Consider the following 27,539-nt stretch of genomic DNA (forward strand, 5'->3'; position numbering starts at 1 on the left):
ACAGTAGGCGCACTAGTTCCACAACCTTTGTTTACCCTAACTATATCCCTGCGCGGTCTAAAATAAAAGTAAAAATGCAAGATTAAGCACGATATTTAATATAAACATAGATTTACTCCCAAAAACCTGCACAAACTAAATTATTTTGCACTAATCGCCTCCTACTTGGCTTCACTTTAATAATTATCTGATGAAAATCCGAGGGACTATTTTCTAGGAGTTGTGAGTTAAGAGTAGCTGGCGAGTAACCGCCCCTTATTTGAAAAAGTTTTGAAATTCCGCGCGAAGGATTCTTATTGGCTGTCAGGCTTCTTATTGCGCGGGTTCACACAGAGCGAGAAAAGAAAGTTTTAACGGACAGGTCAGGTGGCCTATTGGCGGTGATGAGAGGAGGGGTTTAAACAAAAACAAATATAGAAATAAGAAAAGGTTATTTGGAGGGTGGTGAAAATGTTTTAAGCATTTTGTCATATATTTTTTAATTGCAAATGTTGTTAGAAATGTGCACAAAGCATCTAGCTTTATACTCATAGTACTGATTTTTTTTGCTATTTTAAACAGGAATGTCATTTTACCCGAGGGTTGTATAAAAAATGTTACTCTAGAAAGCTTTCAGTTTTTCCCCCGCTGTTAAATTACACGATATAGTGCATATGTTTGTTGATAATACGTTTACAATATTCTTGCATGTATAGTAATGTTAATTTTTAAAGAAATTATAGGTGTGTATGCTGACAGAAGATAAGCAAGAACGTATTTAAGGCAAATAACATTTTATTAAGGCACTTATGCACAATGCCATTTGTAAATGTATTAGAATATATAGAATTACAATCGGGTAAACCGAGGAGATACCGAGCTTCGTAACTTTCTGAATTTGTAACTAAAGCTAGTTACATACTGTATTCTGCAGACACATGCTAATGAATGAAAAATTAATCATTTACAAGATGGTAATCTATTATTCATGTCCGTTGTTTTTTTTTTCATTTTCTTTTGTTAAATATCCATTTTCGTTTCCTGGAAAAATCTCCTGCCTCTGCTTTTGACTGAAAAGATAAAAAATCAGCACTAATTAGTGTACACAGAATTACAAAGGAGCATTTAAAATAATCGAAGAACAACTGATTTTAATGCATACAAGTATTTTTTATTACGATAAGTACATTAAGGTCTATAATGCACCCACAGATAAGTAGTCATGTAATAATACAACATTATTTTTATCCCATCCCTATCTTCTGTGCTTAGTGTAAAGTACGTACTTACTAAGTCATAACGGCTGAACACATACTGAGGACTGGGCTCCTTAGAAAAGCGTACTAAATCTTCTCTATCCAACATCTGAAAAAGATTAATGGTTTTTAAAAATTAAGTTTAGCACAAATTCCTTCGATTGATCATTAATAATCTACAGTTTTAATTAATTGCTTCCTGTAATTGAGAAAATACTTTTTTTAGCATGCTTTTGCATTAAGTTGTAGAAGTCAGAAATATTTATAATCATTATTTTTAAGACGTTTATTTAGCCTATTGGAACCATTCTATACTAGGGGTTCCCAACTGTGGTCGTGGGAGACCCACAACTACTGACTGTAATTCCACCTGGGGTTTTTACTTTGCTAAATCCTTATCTGACCTACAGTAACAAGGTGCAGCTTTTCCTTTTGTAAGATTTTTTTTCTTCTCAAAAGTTGGAGATCTTAAGGTTCTCATGAAATTCAGCAATTAAAAGGAATCGTTAATCAAGTTTAGGAACTGAAAATAATTAGAATTGTTACAATGGTAATTAATGTGGTGGTATTTTAAAATAATAATAATAATAATAATAATAATAATAATAATAAACTTTATTTTTTATAGCGCCTTGAAAGGTGGCTTCTCAAAGCGCTTTACAGAATGACAACAGCAACAACAACAATTAAAAATAAAAAATACACAAGACAAACACAATGAAAATACACAGAGGAGACAGTAGATGGTGGTACTAAATACAGTAGGAGCAGAGGGGTAAAGACTGAAACTGGTTAAGTAAAGGCTCTTCTAAAGAAGAAGGTTTTGAGCCTGGATTTGAAGGAGTTTAGAGAAGGTGACTCTCTGATATCCTTGGGCAGAGAGTTCCAGAGCTAAGGGGCATAACAGGAGAAGGCCCTGTCACCCATACAATGTAGATGGGCTTGGGGGACAGGAGACCAGAATTAGAGGAGCGAAGGTTGCAAGATTAGTAGGGCGATAACAACTCAGACAGGTGCCAAGCCATGCAGAGCCTTAGAGGTGAGCATGAGGATTTTGAAGTCAATACGAAACTTGACAGGAAGCCAGTGCAAGGACTCCAGGATGGGAGTAATGTGATCACTTGCACTAAACCTGGTCAGGATTCTGGCTGATGAATTTTGGACATATTGGAGTTTGTTCAATGTGGTTTTAGATACCCCAGCAAGTAGAGCATTACAGTAGTCAATTCGGGAGAAGACAAATGTGTTGATCAGTTTTTCAGCCACAGTTAGTGATAACATAGGGCGTAGTCTAGCAATATTTCTGAGTTGAAAGAAAGATGTTTTAACAATATGCTGCACATGTGTACATGTCGAATGTTAAGCCTGAATCAAATATCACCCCAAGGTTTTTCAATTTAGACTGAAGCTCAAGTACAGTACCATCCACAGACAGGGTTACAGGATTGGCATTACAAAGTTGATGGGAGGGTTACTTACCTGTATTACTAAAACACAGGTTACTAACCCCATGCTGAAAGTAAACCCTAACTTCAACCTTGCAGTATAGTGATATTAGGTACTGTTAATGAAAACAAAATCAAACAGCTTATTATTAAAGGTTTCTTTTTTATGATCTCTTAAATTATTGTATCATCATTAGTCTTACTCTAATGGTGATAAAGAGAGTTTACAGTGAGTGCCAGTTACTGTACCTCTACAGTCTTCTTTTGAGTGTCTTATTTCAAATGTCTCTGTTCCCTAGTCTGCTATCATTGTTATAGTTTATAGATCCCCCAAGTAAGTAATGCATTTTTGGTGAGTATGTGAATTTACTTGTACAGTACAAAGGTGCCATAGAGTCAGCTACTTCTACATCATTGAAAATAAACATAACAATCCTAGATACCTCTTCTCAATCTTTAATACACTACATAAACCAAACTGCCCTACTAGTTTACCTGCTTCATCCAAATTTTGCAGCACTTTCTTAGACTTTTTTACTTCTATGTTCGACAACATCCAGCATCACATTGTCTCCACCACACAATACTATTACACCTCTTCCCTGCATGCCTGTTTTTCCTGGTTCTTCTCTTTCTAATTTCTCTCAACTTGACACTGCATACCTTAGTAAATTGGTATCGTATATGAAATCCACCACCTGTTTATTTGATCCCATTCCTACTGTGTTATTTCTATTCTGTTTGTCTGCTCTCCACCTTGTCGTCCTCAACTTAATAAATGTGTTCTTGAGAACTGGAGTGGTACCAACAGCTGCAATTACCCTGTGCCTAAAAACACAATTATGGCCCTGGACTATCCAGTCTCTTGCATAATTTTAGAAGGTAGTGTTGGAAGTCAATTAAACAACCAGTTCATTGCAAACAAACTCTTCGAACGATTCCAATCTGGTTACAGACAATTCCACAGCAATGTATCTGCCCTTTGTTAAGTTACTAATGATCTTTTAATGGCTTCTGATTCTGGTTCTCCATCTAATCTTATTCTCCTTGAACTGAGTGCTGCTTTTGACACTGTTAATCATGACATCTTACTTTCTCATCTTGAGATAGTGTTTGGAGTTTCTAGCTTTGTTCTTAAATGGTTCAGCTCTTACTTTATTGATCACCAACACTTTGTTTCTCTTGGGGGTTTCAATTCGGATGTTGAGTTTGTTAAATCTGGTGTTTCTCAGGGCTCTATCTTGGGCCCCCAAATATTCAGCATTTACATGTTTAGTAAATGGTCAGTCATTTAAACACACATACTTACATCTACGTCCATAATGAACCTGACACTGAAGTAGGTGTTTCTGGACTCTCTAATTGCACCTCTGACATAAAATAATAGATAACTCGAAATGTTCTTAATTTAAACTATGACAAGAGCTCACACTTCTCGGCACCTCCTATTAACTATCTTAAGGCAATGCAAAGGCCCTATCTGTGGGTGGTACTATACTTGAATTTCAATCTAAATTAAAGAATATGGGGGTGATATTTGATCCAGGCTTGACATTTCACCCACAAATGCAAAATTGCAAAATATTGTAAAAACATCATTATTCAAACTCACCCCTAGACTATGATCTGTGTTGTCTCTGACTGTAACAGAATCACTGGGGTATCTAAATCCCCAATAAACAATCTTCAGTATGTCTCAATTTGGAAGCAAGAATCCTGACCAGGTTGCATGCAAGTGATCACATTACTCCTATCCTGGAGTCTTGCACTGGCTTCCTTTCAGGTTTTGTGTCGACTTCTCTTTATGCTCACCTCAAAGACTCTATATGGCTTGGCACCTCAGTATCTATCCAATTTATTAACTTCCTAATCCCTGCCTTGTAATCTTTGTTTGTCTGATTCTCGTCTGGTTGTCCTCCAAGCTCTCTTACACTCTATGGGCGACAGGGCCTTCTCTTGCTAAGACCCAAAGTTCTGGAATTCTATCCCCAAGGATATCAGAGAGTCACCTATCTTTAACACATTCAAATCCAGACTCAAACCCTTCTTCTTTAGAAAGACTTTTATGTAATTGGTATCTGTATCTGCTCCTTGCATCTTCTAAAATATTTCTAATCCCAAGTGTTTCTTTGTGCTAATTTAGTTATCTCCTATCTTGGTTACTGTTTTCGTTTTACCTTTTTCTTTCTTTGAGAAGATACTTTTAAAGGCACTATATAAAGTATTTATTATAATAAGACTTAGAATTAACATGGAATTAATTTGTAGCAAGGCCATTCACTAAGAAATGTCACATGAGAAATACAACTCACACATTGTGCCATTAAACCTATGAATCTTGTAGTTCTTTCCAAAACATACCTCTGCTGTTACTTCCAGGTCTGAAATGCTCCTTTTCCCTCCGGGAAGCCATCCATAAGACCAATGCTGGGAACACGTAATCTGTACCACATAAGCCAGAACCACCAGGTGCACAATACTTCTTCCTGTAAACTCCATTGAAACTGAAAAATAAAAAAATACCTATACAATAATGTCACATGCATATACCTCTAACCAGGAAATGCAACATGACTAAAATTAGCTTCATCTTAAAATATATTTACTGTGACAATAAACAAGGCGGATGTTTAGTGTGCTATACTAAAATGCATACTGTATGAAGATTCTCCAGGGTTCCACAGCAAATCAATTCCTTAAAACCAAGTAGAGATACATCTTTCATTATGTGCAACGAGAATACATTGGTGAAGTTACATACTGTATGGTGCCAATGTCTGCATGTGATGTGAGTCTTAGCACTTTCAATTATTTTTATATGACAGCATTGCTGTGTCACTGTGTGACCCTGGCAGGGAATAATGAGCTCCCAGTGCCATTAGGATATAATCCCCTTTGAAAAAGCCTTGTTGAGAAACGGGTTATACTTTTTGTAATGCCCAGGTGAGTCTAAATGGGGTAAAAGAAGAAAAAAATAAGTTAAGCTCTGAAGGTTTGAATGAATCATAAACCACATACTGTATAAACTGAAAAAAGCTACCTGAGAAAAATGGTACTGAAAATCACAATCAAATCATAGCCATCAAAATGATCATTTACTTTGATTAAATGAATATTGATAAATCAACTTTGATATTTACTATATTAAATATATAAACTCCTATTCATCCACACACTCACCCATACATCAATCCATGTATATTTATACTATATGTTATACTGTATATACCACATGTTTATGTATCATTTAGTCTATATTTACAACTGCCATTTTTCTTTTTTTTATTCTGAAATAAGTAGAGCTGAAACAAAGACACATTTTTTCTGAATGTATTTTATATTGCAATTTGCATTTACAAAGACATTGTAAACTTCATAAAGACAAGCAATGACAAGCGAAAAACAACAGGAGCAAGCTACTTTTGGAATGTAGCAAATAATAGCCACAGCCTCTGCACACAATGCAAATAATTAGATATAACCAAGATCATCAGTTAAGCCACACAATCTAAAATTATACTTTTTCAAAGTCAGTTCTGAACAATGAAATATGGACAGGTATTTCATTAAAATAATTTCCAACTAGTTTGCCAGGAACAGCTACAAAAAGAAACATTATTTTAATTTTCTCAGATAAATCTTTAAAAAAAAACTTAAACATTTAAGTGTGAGCCTTAAGAGCAGGGCTTCACCCATGTTTTCACCGACACATTTCACTTGTGCATTTCTCAGCCCTCATAAAAATACTCTAACTTTAGCATTCCATTTTTGGTGCTGGAAGGCAAAAACTTGCATTCCATTACAAAGACCATTCATTGTAGTTGAAGTCACTTGGTGACCATTATGAACCGATCAGACATTTTTCTAATCAATATATGGCACTGGCCCATGCAAACATACAAATTTTAAAATAAGTACAATCATGAACAACAGTTAAAAAATATATATCTTCAGTTTGAAACCATGGAACTGAGATGTTGCATCCGTCTTTTTGTAAAAAAAATATTTACAAACATATCTTTGCAGTAATATTATACATAGCCTGTTTCACTAGGAAGAACAGATCCATCAACACATGGCAGTGTGTGTCAATTAGTGTGCTTAAACACGTGGAGTCACTCAGTTCAACATCTGGTGACAAGTGTGCCAATACAGAAGGGTACTGCATAATACAGTATTATTCAATTATACTCATTGCATACTACACTTGAAAATCTAGCCTTAACTGTAACAAAAAGCAAACAGTTTTGCAAACTGATTGTAAAACCAATAAATGTGTCTGCGTTTATTTCTTCTTCATTAATCACACATCAAAAATTTGATGTCTAGCTTCACAAAACTTTGGCACGAGGCAGGGTGTTCACTTATAAAAAATGTCTTCTGTTAATAAAACAGCAATTCAAGACTAAAAGGTATATTTTAATACAATGCAGATTAGGTCAGCTATTAAAATTATTAAACTAAAAATATTTTCTTTTCTCTCAGTTTAACATCCGGAGTACTTTTAAAAAGAATTCATCGGACAGCCACCAGGAAATGCTTTAATTACTGTTCTACTGTAAGTTGCAACGAACTGTGAAGCTGCAATTGGCACTTTTTTCTGGAATTTATGTTCATGTCCAGGAAAAACAGTTAAAAAACTCACAATCATTCTGAAATCTTTCAATTTCTTCTCAAGTGATCTCAGGCTCATAAAATGACAGAGACAGACGTATTTGTGCCATTTAAAGTAGTTTTCATAGAATGTAACATCTCACCTAGCAAATAAACTTAATTTGTATATACACTTTAAGATCTGTTCAGAATGCAGTGAGAACAAAAGATACATACAGTAAGTTCAAATGAAAAATGGCATCATAAATATTGCATGTGTAGTAATTTTATTACAAAAAATAACTAATCTCAGTTTTGAAAATGTGAAAACACAGGTAAAACTACATTCTAATTATGTATAAAACAATGAAATTACTACTAACACAAATATATATAATACTGTCAAATTTCATCACAAAATAATTAATTTACATAATGTATAATTTACATCAGAAAATGTTTTTGGCATTTACAATTGGTATCTTCTGAGAAAACAAGCACAGGTACATATGTGACAATATGATACAACTATTATGCAGTTTTTTAGTTACATTAAGGACAAGTGCATAGCAAAATATTTGATAATTTAATCCAGTTAATAAAACAAATACATCCTCTCCAACTGGCAGTTAAAACAAAAAAAAACATGATTAAGGCAGACTTCATTTAAAGTTGGCGTAATCAGAGAAAATGTCGACAAAGTCTTGTACCACCCTATAGCAGAAGTCATATTGTTCCTAGGAAAAGAAAAACATTTACATTAGTGGAAAAGAGTTTTTATTTAGAACACCAAGGTCTAATGTATGCATCATAGCAGGGAGAACCCTTAATGAATTAGATCAATATGAGATATAACTTCATAACTTCAAATGTGTCTGTGAGCATATTTTTATATTTAATTCCACATAAAGAAAGAACTTGAATTTGTGGGGAATCTGGTTTTAATATGAAATAGCTTTCAAAAACCAAAGGCAATAACTGATGACTCCTTTTAACTTTATTACCATGATATCTCATACATACCATTGTTTGCACCATATGGGGTCTCTGCATTCGTAAACTTTTCACAGTCTGGAATACATCTAGAAGGCCCTCGGCCTTGACTCGCTCCAAGATGTTGCTTAGTGCTATGAAAGTGCCTGTCCTCCCAGCACCAGCACTACAAACAAAAACACCACATACCTTAACAATAAACAAGGCTCCTACAGTACATCAAAAAAGTACAACTTGAGGACATTGAACAGATGCATCACACTTCATTTCTAAGCATATCTAATGAAATTTGTTTTTCCTTTTTAATCACAATACTGTTAAATATATGTTTTATATTGACAAATGAAAAGAGAAATAAATGCAATGGTTTCAGTAATGGAACCAATTCTATTAATCCAGGCACATACTTCAATAAGGTAATCGCTTCACTTTCTTGTCCTGATTGGGATGAGTCACTGAAGCTAGATACGTCATTGGATAGTTGATGCAACTGGGTTTAATCCCAGTGGATGATAGAAAGGCTTAAATGCCTCTTAGCTAGCAGTAATGAACAGGTAAAACAGGGTAACTGAAGTTTCCTGCTGTTAGCTCATTTTATCCGATTAAGTGAAGAACTGAATAAGATTTCACATGTATTTACTGCTAATTGATTCTGAATCACAGGATCAAATCAATCCCAGTGGGTCACACTGCATTAAAAATACCTAACATGGAGCCATTGAAGGATCAGAGGCTCTCTCTATGGCATACCACAATATTCTAAGAATAAATGAGAGTCTTTATAAAAGGACTGAAGCTAGGATTAGCTGCAATTTCCACTGAGTCAGGCTCTGGCAAAACACATTACAAAAATAATATATTTACTGTACAGTACAAAGACTCAATAGACTCTATAAATCATATAAAATTCTTGTACATACAATAATTTGATTTTATTAAAAAATACAATTTCTCACTGCTGGAAGTACTCTCTTGGACTTCAGTATACAGTAGATACAAACATAATTGAAGAAAAATTCAATGGGACTTTATGTTAGATTCTCTTCCATCTCATAGCCCTTATTTGTGTTGGCACCTCTGGGTGCTTTTCTGATGTACAGTGTGAGCAGGTGGATTGTATTTGTGTATTACCAGCTGTGGTTGCTGTACCTGCAGTGAACTATAATGGGGTGGTTGCCAGATTGCTGCTGCTGTTTCTGCACCGCTGCAATGATGTCAATCATTCCTTTGCCTTCAGCCGGTATGCCAATCTCTGGCCAGCCGTGGAAGTGAAACTGTCGGACAAGCCGCGTCTGGTTGTCCTGGATGAGGAGAAAGAGGTATGTATGAGCTAAACCAAGAACCACTAAAATATAAAAATAAGCTCAGAAGACTTCCAACGTGTTTCAAAAATAAATAACACTGCCTTCTGAGAACAACAAAGCATTTTAGTGAACTTATGTTTAAAAGTTACTGTATAAGACAATATTTTTCTCATACATAGGTTGTATATACCGTACATACCGTTATATGCAGTATCTTATTCATAATATGTACAGAATACCCCAGAGACAGATTTCTTGAGATAAAATAGAATCCTGACACATCACTTGAACAGATTCTTTATATATTCTCTTTTAATTAATATGTGCACCCAGCACTCCTCATCACAATATTAAATGTGAGTGACTGTCAAAGTATTGATATCCTGAATGTTTGATAACTGTAATTTCGCTAAGTAAAGAATTCATATGTAATATTATTTATCTGGGAAAGCCCTTAAGCACCTGCAGGTTTGTTTTGTTTTATATTCCTTCCCAGTTGTTATAAAACTGTATTTCATCTGGTTGTTCCTCGACAGAAAAGTAAAAAAAAAACACTTTGGCCAATCTGTCAGCCCTTTATTCCCATTAATGTTTACCAGGCAAACTTAGAGCTCTTCAAAATCTGTCTGAACAGTACACAGGCTTCGCATCTGCTGAGGCTCCACTAATATGGTTACATACTGTATCTTCTGTAAAGTGGTTATTTTAAACCGTAACACAAAGTCCGTATGTATCTGAATTCACGCTTGTGACAACCTTAGTCAAAGCCAATGTGAAGTGTGAATGCAGTCAATGCCATCTTTAAAAGGATATCTACCCTTCAGTCTTTCAATACTGCGATTCAGCAGCAATCCAGACAAGTCTTTACGTAGAAAACTGTTTAAAAAAACTCACCGGTTTGTACGTAAGCACAAAGTCTCGCACGCTGAAAGTGTCAACAAGCGTTTCACCCTTTATTTCCACCGTATAGTCGCTATATGTTACAGAGCCCTCCGGTGGCCAATACTGGAAGCACTTGTCCTGCAACATTTGAGGCAAATGATCAGCTTAATTCACTTTCTTGGTCTTTTTTATCTACCTACAATATGCTAAATTGTTTCCTAATGTAATAGTTACAACAATTCATAAGACGATTTTGAAAAATGCAGTGGAAAGGTAATTGAGTTTATCAAGTCTGATCTTTTATATCTTTTTATTACTTTCTTTTTCTATGCTCCTTTATTTTGTCTTCGTTCTTACTGAAAGTCATACATTTTTTGTACTACCCAGAACTATTTACAGCAATGTAGTGACCTCCTTAATGAAATTGACATAGATTATCCTACTGTTTTATCCTACCTGGAAGCTGTCTTTCACATCAAAGAACCATAACTGATTAATTAAGAGTGTGTGACATGGCACATGTCTTTGATCCTGTTGTAAGATGGAATGTAAAGTACCTGCTCCCTCTCCTGCAGCTCTGTCAGCATCACAATGGAGTGAGACTTCCACTCCCACACCATCCTCCAGAAATCATCCACTGTGTGCGCTATAGGCCCCTGGGTCGCAATGAAGTAATCTTTTTGCCGATATCCCTAAACGAAAAGCAAAAAATGTGTCTTCCCTTCCACATTTATGTCAGAGTGTCTAGATAAAATGGATTAACTCAAGCTAAATAAAACGGGATTCTAAAAAAAGTTTCAAGTAGATTTTCTTACTCATGAAATGTGACTTTTATTTCTGAAAATGGTATCATTATTATTTAGTTAATACTTTTTTTCTCTCTGGAAAGTTAAATTTCTTAACGTGGTAAATTGTTTTTCACTGAGCAGTGTTCAGTCTGACAAGCATCATGCCCCTGTGCTACTGTATGAATGTGATCAGCAGCTGTTCAATGCTTAGAATTAGTGGAGGGAATTCCAGTTATTGGTGCTGCGGTGTCAACAATTGAATCTATCCTCTCTTGTTATTCCTTCCTTTCCTCTGAGAACGGCTCTCTCTCCAAGGGGCTTTCCATAGTCATGGACAAGCCAGACACATGACTTAAACCACACACAGTGAACTCACAGCACTGATGATCAGTGATGATCATGAGTCAGTCAGAATATTAGTATTTTAGCATAATTAAAAAAGTTATTTTAGCAAGAACTAGTTGTGCCAAATTTAATTCTTTACTTTCCTGTTGCAAAAAAAACTGTACATGTACTGTACCGAAGAGTAAGATATAACTCCAGAGGTGAAAATAGCTTAACATAGTACATTTTTAATGATTAGTGAATTAATTTTTAGGAAGTGGAGCAGCAGAACAGGAAGCTGCACTTGCAGAGGGAGTTCTAAGAAATTCTTAACCTAAACAAGAAAGCTTTCAACCTCCTAGCTCTTCTGTTTAAAGGCTTAATTCAAGTCTACATTCCAGAAACTCTGTGTTTTTCCAAAGTACGACTGTAAGGCTGAACTATACAGGTAACAGTTCAAAGAAGTTGGAACCAGCCTGAGCTGAAACACAGAACAAAGGCGTAAATGTTTTTAGTTCCCGTCGTTCCACCACAGAGAGCAATTCGATGAAAGCTTACGTGTCTGTGCCTGCCTACCAGGTGATTTTTGATAGGCAGAAGTGGAATACAGGGCCACAATCTCACGTTGCAGATAATCTTGCTGCCCCGCAAGTTTGATGGGTTTGATTCGAAAGTTATTGTTATTGTGTCTGTGTTTTTTTTTAGGTGATTTGCTGGTTGGGTTAATTGGTGTCTGTACATTTACCTGGGTAGGGTCTGGGGTGCTGCAACCCTTACAAGAATAAGCAACTCTCTGATTACAGATGGATGAGAGGAAATTGTCAAATTTGTAGTGAAAATGTTCTCCCTATGGTAAACCTAAAGTATATGTAAGCCTTCAATTAAAAGCTGAACTTAAAATATTTTATATTTATGAAAGAATATAAGTGCTTACATCTATAAAGGATGCATTTATATAATCTGTAAATTCCTGCCCCCTTTTCATGGACAGAATTACTCTGTTAAAGTCATCTGTAAAAAAAAAAAGAGAATTTCAAAACATGCAAAGACAAAAATGGAAAATCAAGTGAAAAAGTGACAAACATAATCTTTCAAATTATACTGCATTACAGTATAGTATATATTAGCAATACACAATTTTATTAGATGTGTGAGATATTGAATAATAAGACGAGAGTATTCCATTTACAAAAGTAACCTGTTTTTTGTAAGCAAGCATGAAATAACATAATGAAAGCCTATTTAACATGAAGAACACCCAATTTAATTAAAGGTCACCATCAGCATATCAAGGCCTTCTTTAATACATGAATATATAATAAAACAAGGCAGATATATAGACACTGTTTTTCCCCATCTCAGGATATAAATATTAATGCCACAGAATGTGTCTGGTTTACACCTAGCCTCCTCACTTGAAAGTGAAAAGACATAAATAACTTCATTCATTTCTTTCAGTACTCAGAAGACATGCATACGAATCATTAACAGAAGCATGTCTTGACAGATCTGCAGTATCATAGGTCTATTTTTCATTCCATTGAATTGTTGACAGTTCAACACAGATCATATTGACCTAGTAGGAAGACTGCAGGAAAAATATAAACCCAATACATAAAAATATCTTGCTTTTACCCGAATGTACCTAGAAATGCAAGAAATATGTTTTATCTATTTTTGTAAAAAAATGCAAGTTTATTTTTTTAACAGGGCATGTCGATTCTGTATATTAACATAACAGAGGTCATAATGTCAACCCTTAAGAAAAAGATAAATGGACACAATAACAGAACTCTAAGTGCCTGATTTAACTCATGGCAACAGAGCATACTTACATGGAATTATCTGAAGCACACGGTTTTTCTTCATGTTGGCTGGCAAGTTCCCTGTTCTCATGTTCTCTTTCATAATTCGGACATTAGTAAGCTTCTGCGAGTAAAGTTATAATAAGAACGATTAGAAAGTTGTTACTCTTCTAATGTATACTTCTGCTATTGTATACTAACCAATATTCTGTACTAATCTCATGCATACTGCTGGTAACCATAAGTTTATGCATAACGCTGCTATTAGTATTTAATACTACTGCTTTCCACTATGTTGTTGGTATGCAAGCTCCACCAATGTAAGATCATTTTATGATGAAACACACAAGTAAGCATTTCATTGTACTCAGGTACATATAAAATAAACTTGAAACTTGAGAACAAAGACTCATTAAAACTAGTAGGGTACATCAGTGTATAGTGTATATAAGGTGTAAAACAGCTTTCCATCCCATGGCCCATCTTATTCACCTTTTTTTGTTACAGTAATTTAATTGAATGATAACAACATCAACATTTGCAGAATGGTTTCTGTTAAAGTGCTATGATTAGATGGACTGGACACATGTTGAGTAAGACTGATGTAAAGCATCTCATTTCCAATTACATTTTATATACTATACAAATCTGATTAAATATTAAATTAGTAAATTAGGATAGAGGATATTGTGAGAAAAGTTGTTTAATAACAGATTCGGCATTGTACATGAGTGCAGTTCCACTCTAGAACTGTAGTTTACTTGTCCTAAAAGCAAGTCTATATGCTGATCTTACTTTGAATTCTTCTTCGAGTCCAATTCTGTCAGATGGGGCTGTTGTGTTGTGTAGTTTCTGCAAGTGTCCCTCCAAAGAAGAAACATCAAGCTCGGTGTCTCCATATAGATAGTATTCCAGCAGAGCTTGATAAATAAACGAATACTGCATCTGTGGTGAAGCAAAAGCACCATGAAGATGGACATCTTAAGCTAATTCACATTTTATTAATGCAAAAGTAAAACCCTACAGGAATGTAAATGAATAAGCACAAAGTTTCCCTAAAACAAATTAAATCAAATTGACCTAAACTGTTAACTTCAAAGTGGGCTTTTCACAGAACAAATTCAATACATTTTGCTTAAATTACATTTTTAGAAAAAAGGCTGTGTAATTCTAGGTGACAGAAGAGAGCCACATAGAAAAACTGATATGCATCACAGTTCACATTATCTGCTGTGAGATTATTAGTTTTAAAGAATCATTTATTTCTTGTATCTGGTAAAAAATTGACACTTGTCCTCCTTATCTGCAACTTAAACGCAAATTTAATTCATGAAAAATGGGCATGGATAAAAACAGAAGTTAGTTTGTCAGTGGAGATGTACTCACATCAGTCTGAACAAGCTGGGAACGCTGCTCTCGTATTCTGGACACAAACCCAAAGACGTCAACTCTCTGCTCTGCATGCATCATGTCAATCATGGCATCAATAACGATGAAGGTGCCAGTCCTGCCTACACCAGCACTGCAGAAGAAGAAAGGATAAGAGAAAAGCTCACACCAGTGTGATCACATCTCTTGTATTTTAAGAGCTATTAGGATGGAAAAATACATTCATTTTTTGGAATACTTTAGAACTAAAAAGGGATGTAGAAACAGCCACAGCACATTTTCTCACAAAAAATATAACAGAGGACTGCACCAAGAAAAAAACCTATTACTTTCACACTGGTTTCAAAGCATCGTATTCATGATGCCTGTGGTTAAAATCAATTTCACCTTTTACTTGATTTTCTTAACACTACAGATATTAGTGTTATTATTTTTATTATTTTTGTATGACTACTGTATGTTCAAACATACTACCATACAATAAAGAAGGATTTGTTGCTGCTTGTAGTAAAATTTTGTTCATCTGCTTCATAAATGTAATCTCATTGAAAACACAAATGTTCAGAAAACCATTCAGCTGACAGTTTACGAGCGTTTCCTTCTGGCACACATATATTTCTGCCATTTCCGTTGCTGTAGCTTACCCCCTTTCCAAGTGGTTTGCTACTCCTGACTGACACACTTACAGTCTCCAGGCAGGTGTTACTGGGCCAGATGGATATGAGCCAAAGATTCAGTCTTGTCAATGGAACCATTCAGTTCAAACTTCATTTGGGAAGTCTGGAATTCCTGCCCATGATGCTAACTACTAAACTAAGGGCTGCATTTAAAAACGAGATGTCTTAGACAGCGGCACCTGCTGAACTATTTTATTGCCACCATCAAGTCAATAATTTATGGATTTTATATTTAGTAGTATTTTGTCTTTTGAAAAAAAACAACTTGCAACAAACACCTGTTTCATTAAATAGAAGAGAAATAGTGGGCTACTTATGATCAAACGATCAATTATAAAATATTTTAAAACAATTTGAAACAGATCATTTAAAATGATGAAGTCAGAGCATACATCTACAAAAATGTGCACATCTGAGAGAAGCATTTGGGTATCCATCTCCTAAGTCTAGTTCAATTTCCACATTTCAATAATAATATCATAAGTAATTTAAAGTATGTGCATAAAAATGAATAGAGTGCACATGGCGGCGCTTTACTTATAACAGACACTCATCACTCGGTCGTTAAGATGCTTTTCGTTACTAAAGCCCTCTGTACCTGCAATGCACAACGATAGGACCCACAAAGGAAGGGTTGACAGTCTTGACTTTCTTAAGGAACTTCAGCATGCCAATGGGGGTGAAGGGCACGCCGAAATCTGGCCAGCTGGTGAAATGCAGTTGGGTGACCAGTCTGGGGGCCTTGGAGCCATCGCTCGACTGCTGGAAGATTGGATTGACAGTATGAGATTTCACACCTTCACCTGACCTGAAAACAAAATTGTAGCAGCCTTTGCATGTGGTATAAAACAAAGAATTTAATTCTTGTGATGAACACGGTAATGTGACCCTCCCCCACCCTTCTGCCAGGGTAATGTAAATGTAAAATTCTCTGTATTTTTATTTCATTGTTTAAAAAGGCATCATCTATTTTCCTAAGATTCTTGACTCAAAACTAGATGGTTGTTTTGGGGAGTCAAATGGAAGGGGAAACGATGCTTTTTTTACCCTTCACCAGAATCGCTCCACTAATATACCCAGCTGCAATAAATTGGTGCAAATGTAAGTTGTTTTGGAAAAAAGCATCAGCCAAATAAATTAGTAATCCACAAAACTGTGGAGGAAAGAAGTGCTCTGGGTACTTTTAAACCAAACCTATACTACATGTTAAACAGGGCACTTTCGAAGTTATTTTACCTCATGAAACTACAGTATATTCCCTATGCTTACCATCTGACTAAAGCTATCAATGAACGAAGGGACCAAATTAAGTGTATAGTAGGCCATATATCTAAATTTGTTCTTGTGGAATAAAACACAGAAAACAGAAATACATTTTTGTGAGATGTTCTTAAGGTTGTGGTGTGCAGTGATACAGAAAATGTGATTCAACCAAAAAAGAAGTGCTCAGGCTGATAAAATAAAAAGAGCCAAACAATGGAACTAGTGTTCAAATCCTCCAATAATTTAACTTGACTGTGACAGAATATTGCTACAGCAGCTGCTTAAACTACAGATGCATGCTCTCAGTTCCACCTGGCAAGCGACTGTATGCTTCTTCGCATACATTTTGTCTATCAAATTATTAAGTGAATAACATATGCATTTGCTGGTTTATTTTTTAGCAAAGCTGACAGCTTAAATACTTCTTGCATCTATGGAGCATACTTACATATTGCACACAAAACTTTCGTATTGTATAGTCCACGAGAACAGTGAAGTCTTCGACAGCAACTCGGATATTCCCGTAAGTCCAGCAACCTTGATCGGGCCAGTACTGATAACACTTGTCCTGTGGAGAAAAAAAAAGCCTTTTGGTTTTTAAATCTATTCCCATTACACAAATTGCAATTTCCTTCTTGCAAATAAACCATGACAAGAATACACTGCTTGAATGACGTTATAACGTAATGGCATATTTAGCGTAATAGCATAGTTGTGGGCTGAAAAAACTGTTACTTTCTGATAGCGATAAAGAAGATGTTAATAGTGTAATCCATGAGATTTTCATTAAATATTATGATAACTGCATTTTTAAAAAAATCATGCATTAGACTTAGCAAAAGTGAGTTATAAAGGGATAAAAAAGCAACAATACATTGTATCATAACAAAAAAAATAATAGACATGTCTTTGGAAGGGAATAAAAGTCTTTCTCCCCTCTTGCCTGTTTGTTCTAAAAATCAAATGGTACATTTACAACCAATAATTATATCAAAGAATTATGAAGCTAGATACACAAAGAAATGTGAGCGTTATTATCACACTTACTACACACGAGTGTAAAATGATGAAGAAAAGGGAGATGTGGCTAGTAGTATAAATTATCATCTGAAAGGTGGCTTTTTTACTTCATGTCCACTCAATCTGTAGTGCATTTCATGAAAATCAGGGATAAATCCATTTAATGAGAAATTGCTAGCTTTTAATTATGTTAAAACTAAAGAGGGCTGTATAAAGCTTTATTTAGTTATTGATTTCAAGTCTCCCCAAAGCTCATTTTAATCTGACTTCAATTCTATTTTTATTGATTGCCAGGCTTCTCCAAACTGTGGTTTGAAATGTAATTTCAAAGGAAATTCACTGGGAGGCCTTTCAACTCCTTACATTAGTTCATTGATTTTATTTAAACTTTCATTTTCTAGGGTGAACTGGAGACCCATTTACTGTATACAACAGCACATTTACTGGAGCTGTCTGAGTGAAGCACTTTGCTCAAGGGTACAACAGCAGTATCTCATCAGGGGTTTGAAGAGATGACACTCTGGTCTAGAATACAGAGCCCTAACCACTGCACCACAATGCTTTATAGAGAGAAAAGGCAGCAGAAAGAGGTGACTTCTCCCACACTGAGTACGAACTGAGGAGCTCAGATAAGCAAGTGGGGCTGAAATTAACAAGGAAGTTCCTAAGCATTATTTACCAGAATTTTGTTATGGACGTTGATGTAACAAAGACTAATTTAAAAAACCTTTTATTAGTGATTAGGGCTCAGAATTAGGGGAGAAGATAAGGGGAAAATATGTTATGTCCGCAGAATAAGATACTTAACTCATACTGCCTTTGTTGCCCAGGGTACAAATGCAAAAATGCAAGTTGCTTTGAACTGAATAAAATTGTCAGTTTTACAGCAACTACTAATAATAAAGCTGAAGAAGGTAACGCACACTTATAGATTAAACACTTACTTCTTTTCTTTCTTTTAAGTTAGTCAACATCACAATAGTTGCCGATTTCTGCTCCCATATCATCCTCCAGAAGTCAGCTACTGTTTCTTGCTTTGGGCCTAAAAAAAAAACAGCTTTGGATAAGTCACCCATTTTAAATCTGCTGGCTGTATATATACCAGAAAATTGGTATTATGCTGGCTACAAGCAACACACTAGGACATCACCCTCCACAATGACACTGCCGATGACAATTCCAGAAAAAGTTATTGTTACAGTCCATTCTCCCATTTTCTAACCGCTCTATCCAATACAAGGTCACAGGGGAGCCGGAGCCGGAGCCGGCAAGCAACGGGAGCAAGGCTAGATACACCCAGGACAGGACACCAGTCCCGCAGGGCACACATAGACACAGACACGCATGTAGCCAATTAACCTGCCAGTATGGTTTTGGACTGTGGGAGGAAATGGGATAATCTGAACGCAAACTACACAAACAAGGGGAGAACATACAAACTCCACGCAGATAGCACCCCAGGGCCAGAATTAAAGCAAGGGCCCCAGCACTGTGAGGCCGTAATGTTAACTACTGGGCTGTTGTGACACCCATACTTATAGTTATTTATAAAAAAAAATATATATAGTTTCAAAAAAACAATTGGAAAGCAGATTCCTTATGGATAGCAGTAACATTAATTATCAAATTTTTAATTAAGAAAGTTAAAGTTACAAAACCAGACTTGACTCAACTGTATGCTGGAACCCTAAAATGCTATTCACACAGCACATTAATATTTTATCTTTTTGTAGCTGTTTAAGGTGTTTTTTCTCAGTTTTAGGAAAACAAACAAAACATGCATATAAACTGAACTCTACCTTGTGCAGCTATAAATTTGTTCTTTTCTTTGTAGCCCTGTTGAACAAAGAAAAAATCAGAAACGTTTTTTCTACAGAAACTTGCACAAATGTTTACCTTCAAAAATAACCTTTTTAATTATATTATGGTTAAATACTTACATCAATGTAACTGGCATTTATGTAGTCTGAACAGGAATGTCCATCAACTTGTGACAAAACCACCCTGGAGTGGTCATCTGTTCAGAATAAAATATAAATATATATGTGAAAAGATAATCTAACATGATGGGCACTTGTATTTAAAATCTCTAAGGTAACCTTTTTTTGCAGGAAGAGGTCAACTTTGTACTATTCTAAAAGGAAGGCTATTTGGATACAATACATTTAGTAATTTCACACATCTGGGTGACTAGGGTATATAAAATCAAGAGAGGAAGATATTTTCAATGTCAAGTCTCTTGCAATGCATTTCCTTTGCCAAAGCACTGTACCTAAAAATAGAGAATGTTCTTGGTATACGAAATGGCCTTGCATTAATTTTTCAAAATGGGAACAATAAGAATAGCAATAGTCACATGTCAATATGGAAAAAGTGATCCTCAAAACATGTGAAGTAAGACACACTTCCATTGTTATGAATCAAAATGCCTGGTGTTTTCCCAAGATCCACCTTTTAATACTTTTCAATTATTGCTTTTTAATTGAAATTGTAAATTGATCACCTGAAACTGATGGATGAATAAACTTTAAAAAATGATACAGGTACATTTTTCAAAAGGTGTCTAAAGCATTTATATGGTCAGCCTGTTTTTGTTTTGGTAGCATTAGGAATCAGAACATTTAGGTTTTAAGGTTTTAAGTTTAAAAAGCATTTAAGTCTAAGTACTTCACCCCTTTGAGCACACTATGTTACCTCAGGATGGTCTTAATTGGTATAATAACTCACAGGGAAGGATGTTAGGATATCTGTTTTTCTCTTTGTTATCTTCCTTGTTTGCCTCCTCACATGAGCCTTGACTGTTGCCACTGGGCAATGACTGAAACACAACATGACATCACAGATCACTCAAGGAGAAATAATGACCTTTGTCAAATTTGTTTTATAGTAGAAAGAAGGAAAAGACCAGCGATCACAAACCACTGTAGCCATATTGAAATTTATATTCTCAAACTTATATGGTACTTCTGTCATTTTTAATGACAGCTAAGCTGGAATTGTAGAAATTTAGGGATCAACTTACATGACATTAAATGTTTCAAAATTACACTACAAGTGCTAGAATTTTTCTCTAAAGTAATTTGCTTTTTAATTCTCTAATATATGTAGAACAGAACAAAATCTCAACATTAAACAACATAATTCTTCAGTAGTAGTAAAAAACATTTTTTACTGCAGTATACTTTTAATTTAATGATTGAATCAACCAAATTACTCAGGATTTCATCTGAAGATACAATTGTTATAAAAAACAAAAAGAATTGCATGTCTCCAGCTGCAGTTACACGGATACCTATTGAATAAACAAGAATGTGAACATGCCTTTAAGCCCACTACAGCTCATTCATGTCCCTATAGGAATACTTGATCGCATTCAGCTTTTCCTTTAAGGTCCCGAATTGTGCTGTCCTTCGCTACAAACCATTGAGTAAAAAAATGCTTCCCCCACATTGATCCTAAATATTCAGTTCATACACTTCTATTTTGACCCAGTGTTCTATTGCTAACTTAGAAGAAAAGAAAAGAGATGACATAGGCAGCTGACAATAAATAGCTATATTTCCTATGAAGCAACTATGATACATTGCAAGATTACATTAATCATCTTTGACCAAGAGACTCTTAGGGGCGGTGGCTACATTTCTACATTATGTACATTAACACAGAAACAGAGTATGAAGTTTGTCAAAGTATTATCTCCCACCACTGAGATCAGATCAAAGCAACCACAGCAGCCATAAGGCTGCTGTTTCCTTTCAGGCCTAAATGCAAAACAGTGACAGCCACTTAGACATGAACAAAGGAAATGCAAGTGTAAGTATTTAAACGTTATCGACAATAACCTGCTTTGACTGTGTTAATTGTAATACCAGTATTACTTTCAAATGAATGAAGCTATCTGGGTTTTGGTTTTGGTGTTTAATATAAAACAAATATGAAACAATTGAGGACATTCAGTTTACTTTTTAACAAATACTACTAAAGAATTAATTTCATGCCAAGAGGAAATGGTACAAATATATATTCTACTTTTTCATTGATTAAAAATAGGGATTGAAATCAATGACAACCAATGCACAATTTTGGTCACCACATTATGGAGAAGCTATTGCTGCTCTGGAATAGGTCTAGAGATGAAAACCCAGAAACATTCAAGGGCTTAAAGGACTGTCCTATACTGACAGTATAAAATAACTTAACCTTTTTATTCTTGAACAGAGAAGATTATGAGGAGACCTGATGTAAGTATTCAAAATTCTCAGAGGCATTGACAAAGTCAATCCAATGGAATTCTTCAGAATGAACAGTAAAACATGAACCAGAGTGGAAACTAAGTGAAACTGTATTAAAAAAACCAAATAACTTCTTTTACCAAAGGATGAGAGTGTGGAACAAGCTACCAATCCATGTTGTTGATACCCTGACTTAATTCAAGAAATGAATAGATAATAGATAAGATGTTTGTACCAATTGTCTGCAAATTACCAAAAGGCTAGTTGGGCTAAATAGCATCCTCTGATTTGTCAATCTTCTTCTTATGACTAAAAATAAAAGATACAAAGCGGTGAGATAGTGCAAGAAGGAAAACGTACATTGAATTCCTCCCGAAAGAATTTGCCATCATCTGCTGATCGTATCCTGTACTCCTCCTCCAGGCTGTCCACAGGAATAGGCAAGTACTTCTTAGAGACAGAGGGGGATCTTGGGAGGAGGACCACAGTCTGTTGTTCTGTAAGGCATGACCACACAGATTCATCTACTTTTACATGACAGGTCTCAAACCCTGGTCTCGGAGAGCTACAGGCCTCAGCTTTCACTGATTTAGCCAGAGCAATTGGTTGTTGGTTTATTAATCAAGATAAACATGATGTCAGCCACTACTCTTAAAGAGATCTAAAAGATCTGAAGGGCTGTGGACCTACAATGTACAGCAAACAAAACTGGACACATATGGTACCATTCAAGTCTACCGCACAGTGACCAGGATTGTTAAGGTTTCTATGAATCATGCTGTATCAGGTTTGACAGGCTTAACCAAATATACTATAATTTAATTTTTTTGGTTTAGTATCCACTTTGATATGGTTAAGAAAACATAATTTGTTTTAACATTTCACCATTCTGGGACTAAATAAGGTTTTAGTTTACAATGATTTGTTGATGATGTGATTACATGAACACTGTATTAGTAAAATCAGATTACTCCCAATGTTCTGGATTTCTACTCTTGTTTTTTCAATACCTCCTGGGAACACTCTAAATTAAACAATTAAAAGCAACGCATGTTTTAATTTTGATATAGAAGTCTATACATATTTCAAAGTGTAGAGAGCAAAATTTTACTTTTTTAATAAAATAAGATACTGCAATGCAACTATAAAATAATATTACAAATAAAGAATTATTTACACAGGTCCTATAAGTACAAAACCTTCTGTTGAACAAAAATGAAAACAATAAAGCAAGAGAAATTATTAATGCCTGTATGCTCATGCGTGTTAGAGCCACCAAGAACTCACAAAGTTTGGCTCCTTGGGTAGGAGCTGAAGATGGCACGAAGATATAGTACGGTCTGTTTATAGTGCAAGCATTTAATTTAAAATACGCAAAGCTAAACAAGTGCCTTGGAGTGAATCATGAACACAGGAAATGGTTTCTGTTGAACTGACGTGGGCCTGTCCCTTCTGTGTTGAACTAAAACTCATGCAGCCCAATTAAAAGCAGTCCCTACCATGTTAGAAAGTGTAGATTGAAAATTAAATAGGAACAAGCAGGAGGAGGTTTAGAGGGTTTGTCAGTGGCAAAGTGAAAGCTGGATCTTTACCATATACCTGACCTTGTGAGGAAGATGTGCTCAACAGTCCAGCACAGCCTCCATGCACTTTAATGTGGTCTACAACATAACACAAACAATGAAGCCAAGGATTTTTTAGCACGTAAGTGAGAACAGAGTTTATCTGGTGAGGATGTCTATTTACTGCATAGACTATTCTGAGGACGTTTCCATGCTCACCAGTTCCCATGTTATATTCAATTAGTATTTAAGTAATGTATTTTTAATAGATTTAAAACACTTGCCACCTAGGGGATACTGACCAATCCAAGTTGCAATCCAAGTCATCAAAAAAAGAGAAGTTGCAACATGTTTGCATGTTGCTGTTTCATCCGGGTTTAAAAGATACATTCAAATTGTGTTAAAAAAAGCAATAGTTTAAACATCTTTCTAAAATCTATCTGTATCAGAAAAACCCCATTTTCCCCTGACTTATATTTAAATGGGGGGATACAGGTTAAAATGTTGCCCTCACTGATGACATATGACATACATTATCATTAAGCTGCTGGGATCATTAAACCTGACTGTTTAAGCTGTTAAGAATGTGTTACACTGTTAATATTTAAGTATATTTAGAGCACTCCATTTTTTATTATGATATTTACTTCTCTTTCTGTTTTAAAACCGATATAAAAAGATCTGTATTGAAATTTAACAATAAATCCTAGTTCTATATGGGATTTTATCTTCTATAACTGAATCTTCTGTACTGAATCTCACCGAGCTATATGATACTGTAAAGCATAAGCTAGACCCACAGGAAGTGATTTGGTAGCACTTCAACCGAGCTTTTGCTTTTTTAAATAAAGAGCTACTTTTAGATGATATAAATACTCAGTTTAAAAACATCCAGTTTTAAAACTTTGTGTGTGCACTACCAACCAACAATTACCTTGTTCTTCCAAAATGCCATTTGGTATTTTCTTGTCAACAGTAGTCACAACCGCCTTCCCTTGGTTTCTAAACCTGACAGGTATATAGGAAAAGAAAAAAAACAATAACATTTTAAGATTTAAAGCATCACTTACTCAGATACATTCCCAGAATAAATAATAAGCATGCAATCAAAAGCAGTACGTACCATCTAAAACTTGAGAACTTGTTCTTTTTCATCAGAAATCCAGGTTTATTCAGGTCACACACAGCCTTACCCAGAAGACACACTTTAGCTATGAACGTGCCCTACAGTACTCTTCCTCACAGTTTGGTTTCACTTTTGCTCAATGCAGCTGTTACTAATGTTTGCCCCACCCCAGGGCAAGCTGCGTCACGGGCTCCTCCCTGCTAGCTGTCAGCCGTGTAACCACAGGCAGCCGGAGCTCTTACCTGAGAAAGTAGACTGCCAAAAGAACGATGATCATGAGCAGAAGGAATATCACCAAGACAGAAGGCAGGATATAGTCCTTTCCCATCCCTGTCGCAGGTTCTGAGGCAATGAAAAACAATGATATGCGCTAAAAAATCTGACATTAGCAGATAACATATAAAATAACACCAACCACCCTCTGCTTCTTGATACCTCTACAAGCCCATGAAATATAAGTAAGTCATGGAAAGTAATACTCTTGGCCAATGATTACATGTTTGTGCAGTGACCTGACTTAATTAGACACTGCAGCAATGTTATGTCTGCTGAATTGCACTGGTTATCACACAATGTATCACACTTCTTGTCTTTCTGTTTTCTCTGGAGCATGAAATCTCTTTTGCCTCCTCAGCATCTTTAAAAATAATACTTACACTTCACATTTAGTTCACACTGACAGTTTTCTGTCATGGAAACAACAGGTTTCACTGCCATTAAATGATCCGGATGACTATATGTTAGGGATAAATAGAACCTTAACCACCTTAATATACACCTCCTCACCACAGTAACTGTAATTACTGGGTTTATAAAAAAAATATATGTTGCTATTAAAACTGATTTGCTAAATAAGAAACAGGAGTCAGCAAATGCCGTTTAAATCTTTTAACTGATGAAAAAATACGAAAACAAAAATCTAATACCTTGAAAAAAATGAGAAAATAATTAAAAACATACACAACAACTTATTTACTCTTGGTGGGGGAGATCTGCCTTCAGTTGCTGCTTTTCTCTTCTAAACCATAGGTAAATTGTTGCTTGTTTGCTTTACCCTCCAGTGATGCCTTAATGTAGGCCGAGATTAAAAAAATAAAGCTAAAGTCTTGACACTGGCAAATTTCAAAACAGTCAATGATGGCAGCTTTTGACTGGCTAGATGTTAGACGCTTATGACCAAGGAAGCCATCAAATAAAACATAGTATATATGTTTTAAAATGTCTAGCACAGTCCGTTTCCTGTTCACAAGCATTGTATTGCAGCACAATGGTGCCTCCAGTGCCTGTAGATCTCAACAGTACTTTGCTTAGCTGGTGTACTTCCACATTTGTGGTGATTAACCATATGGTTATTTATACTAACCTAAGAGTTAGGAAATCTGACCATTTCCCGATTCCTGTATTTGTCACTGTACTTATTTTGAAACTACTCGGTTGGTAAGACTTTAAAATTGATATCCATGTAACACAATAAAGACTGTCACACTAGACAAATGTAATGCACTTACCTGTAGTGTTACTTGATGCTGTTGGTGAAGTCATGGTATAAATCCCCCAAGCAAGCAGTACTGGGACCATCATGACTGCAAAAAGATGGAACAAGATTATGTTAATAAATTATTTCGAAATGATGTATTCCTGGATGAGAACATTAGAAATGTTTTGAATTTATGTTTCTTCAGAATTACAATAAGAGATCTAGAGATATGTTACATAAACACCAAACATACCTTCAGATTAGTATGAACTATGTGGCCTTTGTACAGACTGGTATACAATTCTATTGACAGGGGGTTTACCATCTACAGTGGTTTGAAAAAGTGTTTGCCCCCTTCCTGATTTCTTATTTTTTTGCATGTTTGTCACACTGAAATGTTTCAGATCATCAAACAAATTGAATTATTAGACAAAGATAACACAAGTAAACACAAAATGCAGTTTTTAAATGAAGGTTTTTATTATTAAGGGAAAAAAAAAATCCAAACCTACATGGCCCTGTGTGAAAAAGTGATTGCCCCCTAAACCTAATAACTGGTTGGGCCACCTTTAGTAGCAACAACTGCAATCAAGCGTTTGCGATAACTGGCAATGAGTCTTTTACAGCGCTGTGGAGGAATTTTGGCCCACTCATCTTTGCAGAATTGTTGTAATTCAGCCACATTGGAGGGTTTTCGAGCCTTAACCGCTTTTTTAAGGTCATGCCACAACATCTCAATCGGATTCAGGTCAGGACTTTGACTAGGCCACTCCAAAATCTTCATTTTGTTTTTCTTAAGCCATTCAGAGGTGGACTTGCTGGTGTGTTTTGGATCATTGTCCTGCTGTAGAACCCAAGTGCGCTTCAGCTTGAGGTCACGAACAGATGGCCGGACATTCTCCTTCAGGATTTTTTGGTAGACAGCAGTATTCATGGTTCCATTTACCACAGCAAGTCTTCCAGGTCCTGAAGCAGCAAAACAACCCCAGACCATCACACTACCACCACCATATTTTACTGTTGGTATGATGTTCCTTTTCTGAAATGCTGTGTTACTTTTACGCCAGATGAAATGGGACACACACCTTCCAAAAAGTTTAACTTTTGTCCCGTCAGTCCACAGAGTATTTTCCCAAAAGTCTTGGGGATCATCAAGATGTTTTCTGGCAAAACTGAGACAAGCCTTTATGTTCTTTTTGCTCAGCAGTGGTTTTCGTCTTGGAACTCTGCCATGCAGACCATTTTTGCCCAGTCTTTTTCTTATGGTGGAGTCATGAACACTGACCTTAACTGAGGCAAGTGAAGCCTGAAGTTCTTTGGATGTTGTTGTGGGGTTTTTTTGTGACCTCTTGGATGAGTCGTTGCTGCGCTCTTGGGGTAATTTTGGTCGGCCGGCCACTCCTGGGAAGGTTCACCACTGTTCC

At 35.7% G+C, this 27,539-nt stretch overlaps 1 protein-coding gene across 5 annotated transcripts in view; it reads right to left on the bottom strand.

Moving 5' to 3' along the window:
* Positions 1-5,950: 5,950 nt before the first annotated feature.
* ptprea (protein tyrosine phosphatase receptor type Ea) overlaps positions 5,951-27,539 on the bottom strand; it is a 118,505-nt gene continuing 96,916 nt past the window's right edge. For 2 of the 5 annotated variants that reach the window (XM_088917007.1, XM_088917006.1), the window contains exons 3-21: positions 26,147-26,221; positions 24,881-24,980; positions 24,447-24,520; positions 22,311-22,447; positions 20,446-20,536; positions 19,659-19,735; positions 19,518-19,554; positions 18,663-18,760; positions 17,147-17,266; positions 16,034-16,197; positions 14,756-14,891; positions 14,165-14,314; positions 13,400-13,493; positions 12,499-12,575; positions 11,010-11,144; positions 10,465-10,590; positions 9,416-9,567; positions 8,297-8,432; positions 5,951-8,010 (exon numbers count right to left, since the gene is read on the bottom strand). In XM_088917007.1, coding sequence (XP_088773133.1) covers positions 7,936-8,010; positions 8,297-8,432; positions 9,416-9,567; positions 10,465-10,590; positions 11,010-11,144; positions 12,499-12,575; positions 13,400-13,493; positions 14,165-14,314; positions 14,756-14,891; positions 16,034-16,197; positions 17,147-17,266; positions 18,663-18,760; positions 19,518-19,554; positions 19,659-19,735; positions 20,446-20,536; positions 22,311-22,447; positions 24,447-24,520; positions 24,881-24,980; positions 26,147-26,219 — 2,052 coding nt within the window. In that variant the 5' untranslated portion in view covers positions 26,220-26,221 and the 3' untranslated portion in view covers positions 5,951-7,935. Of the gene's footprint in view, positions 8,011-8,296; positions 8,433-9,415; positions 9,568-10,464; positions 10,591-11,009; positions 11,145-12,498; positions 12,576-13,399; positions 13,494-14,164; positions 14,315-14,755; positions 14,892-16,033; positions 16,198-17,146; positions 17,267-18,662; positions 18,761-19,517; positions 19,555-19,658; positions 19,736-20,445; positions 20,537-22,310; positions 22,448-23,554; positions 23,612-24,446; positions 24,521-24,635; positions 24,748-24,880; positions 24,981-26,146; positions 26,222-27,539 lie in introns of those variants that run through there. The other 3 variants (XM_088917005.1, XM_088917008.1, XM_088917009.1) reach the window with 3 other exon arrangements.

This window comes from Atractosteus spatula, chromosome 5, assembly GCF_055471065.1.
Source record: "Atractosteus spatula isolate fAtrSpa1 chromosome 5, fAtrSpa1.hap1, whole genome shotgun sequence".
Taxonomy (NCBI): domain Eukaryota; kingdom Metazoa; phylum Chordata; class Actinopteri; order Semionotiformes; family Lepisosteidae; genus Atractosteus; species Atractosteus spatula.